We start from the raw sequence: 12,493 nt of genomic DNA on the forward strand, positions 1-12,493 counted from the left end.
TGTTTTGTTTTATTTATTTTAAGATAGGGGAAGCGAAATGGATATCTGAGTTGAATCCAAACGGACCTCTGCCTCCTCCAGGGGTCCTGAGATAACATCTGATGGAGTGGGGGGGGCTTTCATGTGGAAATGTATGGGATGCTCTCTCTCTCTCTCTCTCTCTCTCTCTCTCTCTCTCTCTCTCTCTCTCTCTCTCTCTCTCTCTCTCTCTCTCTCTCTCTCTCTCTCCCATGGACGCGCAGTGGGTTGTTCCGTCTCACACGCACACACACACACACACACACACGCACACACGCACACAACACACATTGACATGCATGAGGTGGCGCTGGCCAATAGGAAGCCTCCTCTCCAGACCTGAGTGTACAGTAAAATTGGCCTTAGATGACCATGGGCGCACAAACACACAGAGAAAGGAGCCTCCCGACACACACACACACCCACACATATACACACACACATACACACACCCCCGAAGTTGAGACTTGTGTCATATTGCTGCGGACATGCAGGGGATCCCTGCCTTGTGAAACTCAACTCCTCTTTCCAACAAGGTAAGAATCATTTAATCCCAGATCGAGTTTCTACGTCATTGGACTATTTTAATATGATTTAGTTTTAAAAATAAATCTCCTCTTAACGTTTGCACTTCATTGGGAAATTCCTGATTTTATTTCCTGTTGGCAATACTAATTTATGTGAACATATTGGCCCAGTAATGACCCCGCAGCAGACGCCCCCCCATCGGAGGTGATTGTAAAGTCTTTATAAAGGCGTCATTAACGGTGACCTCTGCTCTCCTTGCATCGATGTCACGACCCTGATTTGTATCTCTATTTACTGGCTGACTGGTAAACACTTCCTAAAAAAATGCACCGTGTGCCGGTCATTTCCAGCCGATGAAGTCCTCTGTGTGTGTGTGTGTGTGTGTGTGTGTGTGTGTGTGTGTGTGTGTGTGTGTGTGTGTGTGTGTGTGTGTGTGTGTGTCCGGCTGGAAATATTGCAAAATCGTCTACCTGCTTTAATTGCGGACTCCGCTGGGTGAAAACGGCAAACATTTTGTCCAACTTGCCCTTTAAAAGAAAGAAATGGGAAAATATGATCAAAAACATTTCATAAGGCTTAAATAATCCTTAAAATAATAATTATCACCATGGCAACCACTTCATCTGGCCGTGGAGTCAATCACATGCAGAGAAATGTAGGATTTAAAAAAAAATCAAAATCGATCAGTTTCAGGTTCTCTCACCGTCTCTTGCTGTCTTTTTTTAGACTTCTTACATTAAACTTTTAAAACTACCCCCCCTTCCTCCCACCCTCCCCCACCCCCGTCGCCCTGAAGGCTATTTAACAACAACTCCATTTCCACCCCCTCCATCCCCGCCTCCCACTCACCCCCCCTCCGGTGTGATGTCGCTGTCCCTCTCCAGCGTCCCTCCGGTGCTGAAGGACCCGCGATTCCCGGCCGAGATGCTGAAGGGCAGCCCGGCGCGGGGCTTCTACCCGGTCCCGCTCCACGGGCCCCACAGCCACCACTACGTGGACTTCCTCCCCCGCACGCACGGTCTGCTCCAGCCCCTCAAGACCCTCGGTCCGTTGGTGTCGGACGGCCCGGGGCCCCTGCCGCTCAGCGTGCCCGGCGGGACACAGTCCTTCTTCGGCCCCCATGCCCAGCTGCTGGCCGCCGCGGGCCTCCCTTACCTCGGCCAGATGCTGCCGGGACACCCGTACCCCAAACCGGAGGAGCTGGCCGCCGTGGTGACCGAACACGCCGCCGGGCCCCTGTCCTCGGACTTCAGCGAGAGGTCCCCCTGCGGCTCTTCGTCACCCCCCTCCTCCTCTTCCTCCTCCTCCTCGCCGCCCAAACAGACGTTGTTCCGCCTGCAGGCTGCGGACCCGTCGCCGGAGAAAACCTCGTACAACTTCAGCGAGGACGACCTGTTCACGGTGCTGTACGGGTACTCCCGGGGCCAGGAGCGCAGGGGGGGCCACGCCATATCGGGGGTGGCTTTGCTCGAAAAAACAGGTACTTTCTAAGTTATTTCCAAAGCACATAAAAAAAATCTGAGCTGATATCTCAAGAAAAAAAGCTATTTAAAAAAAACACACTAAATTGTGTTTAAGTTAAATGTGAATTATTTGTCATTTTAAAAGACTTTTAAAAATGTATTTCGATGTTTTTCTTTGCAGTGTCAGACAACCACGTCCTACCCTTTGACAAGGACACCCTGGAGCTTCCGGAAGGTGAGCTCCTTTTTTTTATTGATCCAGCTCCCTTCTGTTTATTTCATCTTTTTGAAATATATTTGTTCGCCATCATCAGGGCTGACAGTCGTCCACGCATCCTGGGGGAACGTCTCCCACTGCGGGGTTTTCACCGACAGCGCCAGCCTCCCCAAGGGGACGCGCTTCGGACCCTTCCAGGGAAAATTGGTGAACACCAGCGAGATCAAAACATACGACGACAACACTCTGATGTGGGAGGTAAAACAGAAAAATCTAAAAACAATATTCTTCTTGTCCACTTCTGATCCGAGGGCCCCACGCCGACTCTTCTCAACCCGCCCGTCCTTTTCCGCCTCAGGTGTTCGAGAACGGCCGCCTGAGTCACTTCGTGGACGGCAGAAGCGGGTCTGGGAACTGGATGTCTCTGGTGAAATGCGCACGTTTTCCGGAGGAGCAGAATCTGATCGCCGTGCAGGTCCAGGGTCAGATCTTCTACGAGGCCTGCAAGGACATCAGACCCAACCAGGAGCTGCTGGTCTGGTACGGAGATTGCTACATGCAGTTCCTGGGCATCCCGCTCACCCTGAAAGACTCCAGGGAAGACAACAACGCGGTTCCACCCACAGAAGGTCTGATAAATAAAAACGAAATAAATGAATGAATGCATGAGCAAAATAAATAAATCTCAGGGTTTTCTTTTCTCCCTCAGATTCCGGTGAGGGCTTCAAGTGTGATAGATGCGGCAAGGTGTTTGCGTATAAGTACTACAGAGACAAACACCTGAAGTACACACGCTGCGTGGACCAGGGCGACAGGAAGTTCCCGTGTCACCTGTGCAACAGATCGTTCGAGAAGAGAGACAGACTGAGGATACACATTTTACACGTTCACGAAAAACACAGGCCACACAAGGTAAAGTTTTTTTTTTTATGTTATTATCATCATTATTATTGTTCATTTTTAGCTTGACGGTTCCCTGAATGCAACGCGGGGGTTACGTGGGGACGCGTGGTGCTGAAAGAACAGCTCCCGGATTCGATTTCAATTTCATAAGATCCCCATAGACTTCAATGCAGTGCAAAACGACCGATATTTTCCAAGTAAAAACAAACAAATATAACGGTGTCTTCCTCTTATTCTTCTATTCGCAGTGTTCTGTGTGCGGGAAAAGTTTCTCCCAGTCGAGCAGCCTCAACAAACACATGCGTGTCCACTCGGGGGAGAGGCCATATAAGTGTGTTTACTGCAATAAGGTGAGGATAATTTTATTGTCAAATATCAAAAGAAAGTTCAAGAAATAAAGATTCTAAGCGGGGTTTGAGCTCCGGACTTCCAGGGCGTCCCGTGACCGTGTCCCTCCACGGACACGCTCCGTGAGACACTTACACGCCAATTATGAGCCAGATGTGCAGCCAGCCCCCCTTTGTCTTTCGGGATTATTCTAGTGACTAGAATAATAAAATCTAGACTTTATTTACGGTCCCGGAATGAGCAGACGTTCTTTATTCATTTACTTTCTTTTTTTTCTCTCGCCATTTCCGCCCCCTATTTTAATGCACCGCGGAAGGTTTGGTTAAACAAACCCCTTTCTCTTGTTAAAAAAGAGCTAAAGTAAGCTCCAACCAGCGGGTGTCATAAGAAGACTTCAATGGTGTTTTTTTTTTAAATGAACAAATCTTGGATTATATCGAAACGGTAAAATCAAATTGAATGAGTTGGATATTTTATAAAGCAACGGAATTGATGGGTTGATTAAAAACGGAAATAGTTAAAACGAGCGAATCGGGCGTTTAGCTAGTCCGGGTTAATCCTGCCGTCGATGGTGTAATTATGAAACATTTTGAAACATTCTCTTTTTTATCATTTTATTTTCTCACCTTCCCCCAGGCTTTCACGGCTTCCAGTATTTTGCGCACTCATATTCGACAACACTCCGGCGAGCGGCCCTTTAAGTGCAAACACTGCGGGAAGGCCTTCGCCTCCCACGCCGCCCACGACAGCCACGTCCGGCGGACCCACGCCAGGGACAAGCCCTTCCCCTGCGAGCTGTGCGGGGTTTCCTTCCAGGAGGAGCAGGAGCTCCGGTTTCACGTCAAAAGCCATAAAAGTAAGAGCGTTCGCATGTAAAAAATAAAAAAATGGGTGATATTTTGTTTAATAATAACAGTAAACGCTATCTGATGTGATATGACTTATTTATTGGAATAGTCGCTCATAAATTAGCCTGCTAGCATGCGAGCCACACGTATTTCATTTTGGTGCTTTATTAAAACGTCTTTCCACCTTTTCTGGGCGATAATTATTTGCTGTGTAATTAATTATAACGGGGGGGGGGCTTTTTAAAGTTTGGCGACCGAAACGAAGGCCTTTAAAGTTTTGACTTCAAGCAGAATTTTGTCTTCGCAGAGAGACAACCGTCGAACAACACAGTCCTGCCGTCGCTAACGGTCGGCTCAGCACCTGAAGTATCCGCGCTTTCGGTGGACGGCAATCCCAAATTAGAGCATATCGGCGGACAGAGCTTCCCTTACACCGGTTTAAATATTTCCAATTCCGAATACCGGCCTTGGAACTGAAGGACATTTATCGTTCACACTCCGAAACAGTAACGAGCTTTACAAGAAATTTAAAAGACCCGAATATGGCATGAATAGTAAATCTATGGGACTTCGTGGTAAAAGGAGACACTCGTGGTTTTCTTGTTATCAACCGCAATTAATAAACAAGATTGTGTTTTACAAGGTCTATTTAAATAGGCACCTTATAATTTAATTTGTTGCTTAAAAAACCCAAAACAAAACAAAACAAAAAAAAAACCAAACCTTGTCTTATTTATTTGCATTTCTATGTTGTGTGTTGTTTTGTGGCTAAGAGCTTTCATTATCTACAGGAGTATGTGGAACCATTGTTATTGTTATTAATGTTATTATTTTATTAGTAGTATTAATTAGGGTTCCTTGTATTGACATACGCTTGAAAAGCAAAGCAATTTTTACTGTTACAGCGCTGAATCTATTTGTGAATAAAATACATCATGTTGTAATTGTAAAGTGTCTGATAAAAATTTTTGTGATATGAAAGCCAATTGACAGTGTCCTCATTTGAAAACAAGAATGAAAACAAGTCAGCACATGAAATTCTCTTTTTATTAGTCTGTTCTAGTTATTTCAACAAGAAGGTCATTTGTTATTTAAAAATCATGATGGAAGTGGAAAGTGCTTTACCTTGCGCTGCATGAGACAACTTTTGATACTAATATCAGATTCCCTTTATTGGTTGCTGCATTTGTCATCATTTTGATTGAAAATGGAGATTTTGCTACCATGGCGATTTAAATAAAATCTATTGACAAAAACATCAGTTAGTTTGCTAGTGCCTGCATTTGATTTGTGTTTAATCCTGACAAGTGACAGAGCTATCATGAGCTGTCTTTGTTTCCTTTTTTATAAAATGGTAATAATTTGTTTGAATACTCCAGATTGTGCTCAACAGATAGTACTTGATTTTGCTGTCATGCATGTATGTTCTGATCTGGTATGTGTGTTCCTCTTCTATCTATACTGTCTGCTGTGTAACCAAGTGATGCTCTGAGTGGAAGCGAACAAACCCCACTGGACCCAATGAATGACAATAGTGTGTAGCAGTAAGGTGGTCTATTGCCCCCCACACAAAGACTGACATCTGCCCTCACACTGTCACCAAGTGGCCCAAATGTGTTGTCCTCAGATTGGAAGGAAAGATAAATAGATAGTTGGAAAGTGTGTGTGTGTGTGTGTGTGTGTGTGTGTGTGTGTGTGTGTGTGTGTGTGTGTGTGTGTGTGTGTGTGTGTGTGTGTGTGTGTGTGTGTGTGTGTGTTAAAAGCCCCAGTTGCTAAAGTGGTGCGAGCCGCAGGGTGTCTGACAGATGAGACAGTGTTCCGTCTTTGTCTTGCTGTTCTGTTATGTCACCTTTAACCTCCTGCTTGCTGTGCTTCACAATAACGGCATGTTGTCAAACACAACAAAGCATAGAGAGTCATGAGTGTTTTCACACAAATTCAACTTCAAGTACCAGGAAATCTCTGCAAAGCATCTGTTTAGCTTGAAATAACCTAAAACTAAGCTTTTTTTAAATTGCTTGAGAAACACATAAACTTGCAATAGATACATCACAAAATCAGCATACGGCACCGTTGTGTTTACATTTTATAAATGTACAAGATAGATCCTGATAAGCAATGTCAGTTGCCATATTGGCCCCAAGCCATACCACAGACTCTGCCAAGGAGATACAGCTGAGCATCAGGTGAGGAAAGAAATAAAATCAGGCATTAGAAGACATCATGAGCGGTGTAAAAAATGCATAACATGCACGTACACTGAAGTTGTGCAGGTGAAATGTGGGCTCTTGGGAGAGAGCGAGGGGAGACGAGAGGACAGAAAAACTTTGAAGAAATATGCCACAGTGCCAGCAGCAAAAACTAAATGATTAGAAAATATTGAGACTGACACCATTATGGACAGTGATCTTCTCTACCTGTGAACAGAGGAGATGAGCAGGGTCCCCATTTCTTTTACTTCAACTGACTGGCTAACTAGAAGGAGCTTTAAGGGTCAGAGGTCGCCAACTAAACTAAAAGTTTAACAGCCTCCCCTTTCTTCAAATAGACAAAATATGGATGGTTGAACAAGTGTATGCCCACCATCATTGGATACGATCCTCCCATTTGTACAACCCCCAGGTCTCCATAAGGGGCCTGGAGTGAAAAGACCAGATACACCCCTTTGTGGTCCTCTGGAAGCAGAGGGGTGGAGGAGAAGGATGGGACGAGGAACAGAGAAAGAAAGAAAGACAGAAGGGAGCGAAGGAGAATGAGCTGCCAGCACTGAAATACAGAGATTGTTAGCGAGCCCTGCTCAAAGGCTGGTTTTACTAGCACCTCTCACATTGGCTGATTTAAGGCTCAGTGTTTGGACATTAGAGTTCTTTTTTTAATGCAGGTCATTTATAAGGATTGATTTCACCCTTGAGTTACAAGCACCTTAACGGTGCCTCTGGAGAGCTTTCTATCAGATGTATCTCTATATTAATGTGATATTAATGATAGGCGCAGTGGAGTTTATGACCTGTGTTTGCTGTGGTTAATCCTCTCCCAGGTTCAGCTAAGTAGCCACCCTGACTTCCAAAACAATGTATGAGGTTACTTGTGTCATAATAAGGCTTTTTGAATCAAAGAACATCTCTCCTCTCTTCTCCTCTCCTCTCCTCTCCTCTCCTCTCCTCTCCTCTCCTCTCCTCTCCTCTCCTCTCCTCTCCTCTCCTCTCCTCTCAGTCTGCTAAACCAGTGAAGCTGAGTGGTCAAATTCTCTGATGTATTAGCTTCTATTGATTCCCTAATAGCCGCTCCGTGTGTGTGTGTGTGCCTCTGCGCTGTAGTCTGGCCGATGTTGAGGCGAGACTTTGCTTCAGACGGGCTTCAGACTCTTAGCTGAGTGAACTCATAAACTGTAACCACACCAGCTCTCTGTCCATCTGTGCCTCGCTCTGCCTGCACCACTCCAGTCGAGCTCCTAAACCACACGAAAAGTCACAAGTGATGAAGATAAAGTAGAACTGTATCATACGCTTCATTTATATTTTAGAGAATCCATTTAAGCAGGTTTTACGTGGTTTCTTTCACCAAATCACGATAGTTTAAGATAACAGATCACCTGTTAATTGACAGGCCAAATGGCCGTCCATAATCACGCAAATCTTTAAAACCAAGTCTGATTTATATCTTTCTGACTACCTTGTACGTCAGTTGAAACTTTGCAGTTTGGTCTTCTGTCTTCTTTACAATTACATTCATTCCATTCCTATAGAAACTTTATGTTTGTTGAGTTTAAGGGGCAAAGCAGCATTTCTAATCAACTCAATTTTTCTTACTTTTTCTAAGATTTTAAAAACCACTTTTCTCATGTCTCTCAAATAACATGCTCAAATGCAATCACCTGCCTATTAGCAGCGGCATCTTATCGATGTGACGCCTTGCTTCACAAGAAACATTTGAATGAAGTCATTCAAGTGTAGACGGTCGAGATGATCCGTGCCCCCTCCTGTTGTTCTGTTTGCGTCCTGCCATTCACCGCTTCAGGATGGATCTGTTGTTGTTGGTCTGTGATTTCCACTGGGACAGTGGACAGTACAGCAGGGGAGACACTGAGATGTTCAGTGGCCTGCATGCTGCTGACTGGATGAAAGGCAGATCAAACACCGTCTGTAAAGCCTCTCCATATTGCTGCCCCACACTGAATGTGTGTGTGTGTGTGTGTGTGTGTGTGTGTGTGTGTGTGTGTGTGTGTGTGTGTGTGTGTGTGTGTGTGTGTGTCTTCGAGGTGGGATTGATGCACGAAGAGGGCAGATGGCCTTATTCGTCTCTGTGGGGGCTGGTGTGAGGTTCCACTTTGGTCCCGTGGGGTAACATATTTGGGCCTGCCACCCCCCAACATACACAAAGCAACCCCCAAACCACCCACTGTAAACTACAGTTTATCTATCGCCAGTGTACGACAACATGAGAAAACATTATTTTATTACTTGCGTTTGAACTATCAGTCCTCTGATGGACTCCAGGGTGCTGATTGAAATGTAACTCTGTGGTGAAAAGAGTAAGTCTGCTTGTAGGTTGACATCTGCCTTTGTCATTCGGGACGTTAGAAAGTGTTAGAGGGTTCTTCTCCCCGTGAGTCACGCTTTACAATAGTTCCCAGTATGCACTCTGTGTGCCTTCATGCGCAAGACCATTGTATGCACCTAACTGTTATTCCTGTAGGTGATGAAGTGAAACAGTGGGGTGGAGAAGAGGATTCACTAATAAGGTCCTTCTCTTGCACACGTTGCTCTTAGAGCATCGCTCTGCACTTTGCACTGCCTCTCTTTTCACACAGAATTTGCGTGCGGACAGATGCATAAATGAGTAATTATATTGCTCCTCTACATGGTGTTCTATCATGACCTTTGAAAATGTATCCTGTGTGGCTTTGGCCTCATGATGTCAGTTGCTCCCGTTGTGCCAAGGCCTACTTTCAGGTGAATGTTTCTCTGGCATGGTGCTACAGTGCTATCGGCCCCAAGGAAACACACACAGTGATGCCTGCCTGCGTGATGTGTGCGAAGGTGGTCTGCAAAAATCCTGAGAGGGATTTTTACATGTAAATTGCAAAAAAGGCGCCTCCGAAAAGCTGTTTTAAATCAACAGCTGGGGGGGCTTTGATTAATTTGGGCTCTGATCTGTGAAGGGTATTGGAAAATCGGAGAAGCCTCTAAGAGTCTACTTTCCTAAGCAGCACTTGATTTAAGAAGGTATACTTTCTGCAAGTAAAATACTATGCATGTGTTGTCCCTAAGGGAAGGATTTACAACATATGGACACTGTACTCCTGCCACATGTGCATCTAGGCCTGGCCAAGGCGACCTCCCTGCCTCTAAAGATGTTTGCTGTTAGTCTGACTAATCCTCAGTAAGCTGTCCATTCAGAGCGACTGCATTGACTATGCGCTATCTTGTCAAGTGATATGTGCCTTATCTCCACCACTGCTGGACAGAGGGACCACGGCAATGAACGGCAAATTTCGCTTCATACACATGCAAACAGGAATGAATCTTATGAATGTATGATCTGAGAACTGTGAGGAGTGGAGGAAATGACGGATTTGAAACCTCTTGAGGGGAATTAGCAGATAAGCACTCTTGTCTTTTTTCTCACCACGCTTTTCTCTTCATCTCTTCCAACAGAATGTGGAACCGCCAGCCGCACAGGCCAAAAAGATGATTGATATCCCCGTGGGCCATCATCAGAGGACAAGCCCGAGCCGCACAGCGCACTATAAGCCTGCCAACCTATCCATCATCCACACTTTCATACGCTCATATAGGGGTAGACGTGTCCATACGTGCAGCAAGGGAAATACACAAAAGCCCACAGATGTAGATGGATGTGTTCATATACTGCCACAGACAGACACGTGAGGTGATTCGCAGAGTGGGGAGGTCATCAGCTAGACCATTAATAGCTGTCAACCACATTTAACAAAAGTAACAGCAAAGACAATGGAGGGCAACTGCCGTAGTGGATAGTTAGTTCCCTCATCCTGTTGCCCGCCCTCGATTCATCCTCAACCCTCTCCAATCATTCATACTCCCAGTCCAGCAACCAATTTGATTTAGGTAGGCATTACAGGTATGGGTCCACAATCCAGCTGTTTAGCAAAATGAAGCACTAGAAGAAGATCATCACACACAGCAGAAATGCACTATTATCCTCATATTGATCATTAGATAACCAAATCACTACCAGATACTGTGCTTTCCTGGCTGCTGTGTGTTCTCTTTGTCCGTATGTCGGAGAAAAAGACATCACATCTGTACGTCTGTCAATACCATCTTTGATAAATCTTTGCTCTTCTGTTTTCTTGGAAATTGGCAGCACTGGTTATAAATAGGACTGTGCTGAGGCGGTCCAGCAGTCACGCTCTCAGCTCAATTAATGTTTCTCAGGCGAAACGGCACTCAGATACCCAAACACACAAATCCTTTTTGAGTGCAATGTGGGAAAAAAAAAGAATAGAAAAAGTAAAAGGTTTGTTCAGTGATGCTGGAACAAAGTCTGTCAATCAGCTACTTCCAATTACCAGTGTTATTTATTGAATTACAACTAATTGTGCATATAAAGCAGGAGCTAAGAAATGAATATTAAGTGACAACTATCACATTGGTCACATTTCACAATCATTGTAAAGCTGTCCTAAATAGCAAAAACTTGTATTTATTGTCAAGATACTGAGTGACAGAAAGAAACAGAACTTCAGATGCGCCGTAATAAAACAACAAAAAACATGACATACAATTGCGGAGTAACTGAATATCGAAAAGTAATCCTGACTTAAAACTGAAATCTGAAATTATGTGGAACTGTATCTATCTGACTAGAAGAGGTGTGTCCTTGAGCAGATAATCTGATATTTCTAGGGGTTTTAACTCCACCAACCATTTACACCATTGTTTGACCAAGTTAAACAATAATTGTGGATTAATTTAACAAATTGGATAACTTGTTTGAGGTTTAAAACCAAACTTGTTTTAAAATTCATTATACCAATGATTTAAAGGAAACAGGATTTTTTTTTCATTTGATAGCTGATTATATTTTTGACATAGCTGACCTGGAGGTACTAGGATGTAGGTGTCAGAGTCGGCCTCTTCTGTCCCTCTGTGGAAACATTTACCAACTGGATGGGATAATGGATGCTTTTGCCATATCTCTGGTGTTCAGAGGATGATTAACCATGACCCTGGTTCCCCCCCAGGGAACTGCAGGGTCAAAGGGGAGACAGGATTAAAAAAAGAAGGCAAGCACCGGGATGGAATAACTGCCAAAGCACCTGATGCTATGTGAAGGTGCAAAAACAGAGGTGAGCGTTTAACCCTGGTCATTCAGGAGGCCCAGAAAGAACTGGATGCTGAGAGCACGGAAGGAGACGTGAAGGATGGGAGTGTATTAGGGGGAAGGTGCGCTTGATGCTCTCACTGTAGATATCTTAGGATGTGTGTGTGTATATCTGCGTGCATGTGTGAATAAGAAGAATTAGAATCCCAGTTTTGAATGAACCGCATTATATCAATAACATCTGTGACTATATAGATTTCAGAGGGCACTTATTAAGATGCATGGTGTGTGTGTGTGTGTGTGTGTGTGGGAGCACAGGCAAACAGCACTGTCTTCCCAAGGGAGACAGTGTCTCAGCCCTGGAGCCGCTGGCCCCCAACCCTCCAATACTGATTCATGATAGATTTTTGACAGTACAGTTGGAAGACACGTGCCCAGGTCCTACTGAAACATTCATGAAGCCTTAAGACCCTCTCCTCCACCTAATGTACCCTAACAGCCCTTTATGGCCTCACTCTAGCCTAGCACCACCTTAGTGCTGCTTCCCGGCATCTAACCCCTTGAACTACCGTTGCCACCTTTTTTAAACTCCCGTTTCGGTCTTTTTTGGGTGGAGATAAGTCTCCAGATTATTTCCGAAGTGGACTCAAGAGGGATGTAGTACTAGAGGAGTTATATAGCCTCCATATCAAATACAAAGGTAAAAAGTTTACGAGTCCGTTTGGGCGAGCAGTCCCGGCTGTCTTCGTCATATGCTTCTAGTTTCATGTTGATCCTCTTTTTGTTTCTCCTCTCCTTCACGTGTGGTCATTGAAAGTCTCTGTAATCCGACCCCTATGGGATGCATTGATCTGTTAAGA

The 12,493-nt window shown here is 44.7% G+C and overlaps 1 protein-coding gene across 1 annotated transcript; it reads left to right on the top strand.

Annotated features, from left to right (window-relative positions):
• The first annotated feature begins 1,410 nt into the window (after window positions 1–1,410).
• prdm14 (PR domain containing 14) lies at window positions 1,411–4,916 on the top strand. Its single transcript, XM_086150369.1, has 9 exons — window positions 1,411–1,599; window positions 1,651–2,026; window positions 2,197–2,244; window positions 2,324–2,497; window positions 2,562–2,855; window positions 2,936–3,138; window positions 3,378–3,479; window positions 4,114–4,333; window positions 4,633–4,916. The coding sequence occupies exons 1-9, from the start codon at window positions 1,411–1,413 to the stop codon at window positions 4,800–4,802; spliced, it is 1,776 nt and encodes a 591-aa protein (XP_086006495.1). The 3' UTR covers window positions 4,803–4,916.
• Window positions 4,917–12,493: the final 7,577 nt, after the last annotated feature.

This window comes from Fistularia commersonii, chromosome 8 (genome assembly GCF_037954325.1).
Source record: "Fistularia commersonii isolate RoL2024-O1a breed Wild chromosome 8, RoL_Fcom_v1.0, whole genome shotgun sequence".
Classification (NCBI taxonomy): domain Eukaryota; kingdom Metazoa; phylum Chordata; class Actinopteri; order Syngnathiformes; family Fistulariidae; genus Fistularia; species Fistularia commersonii.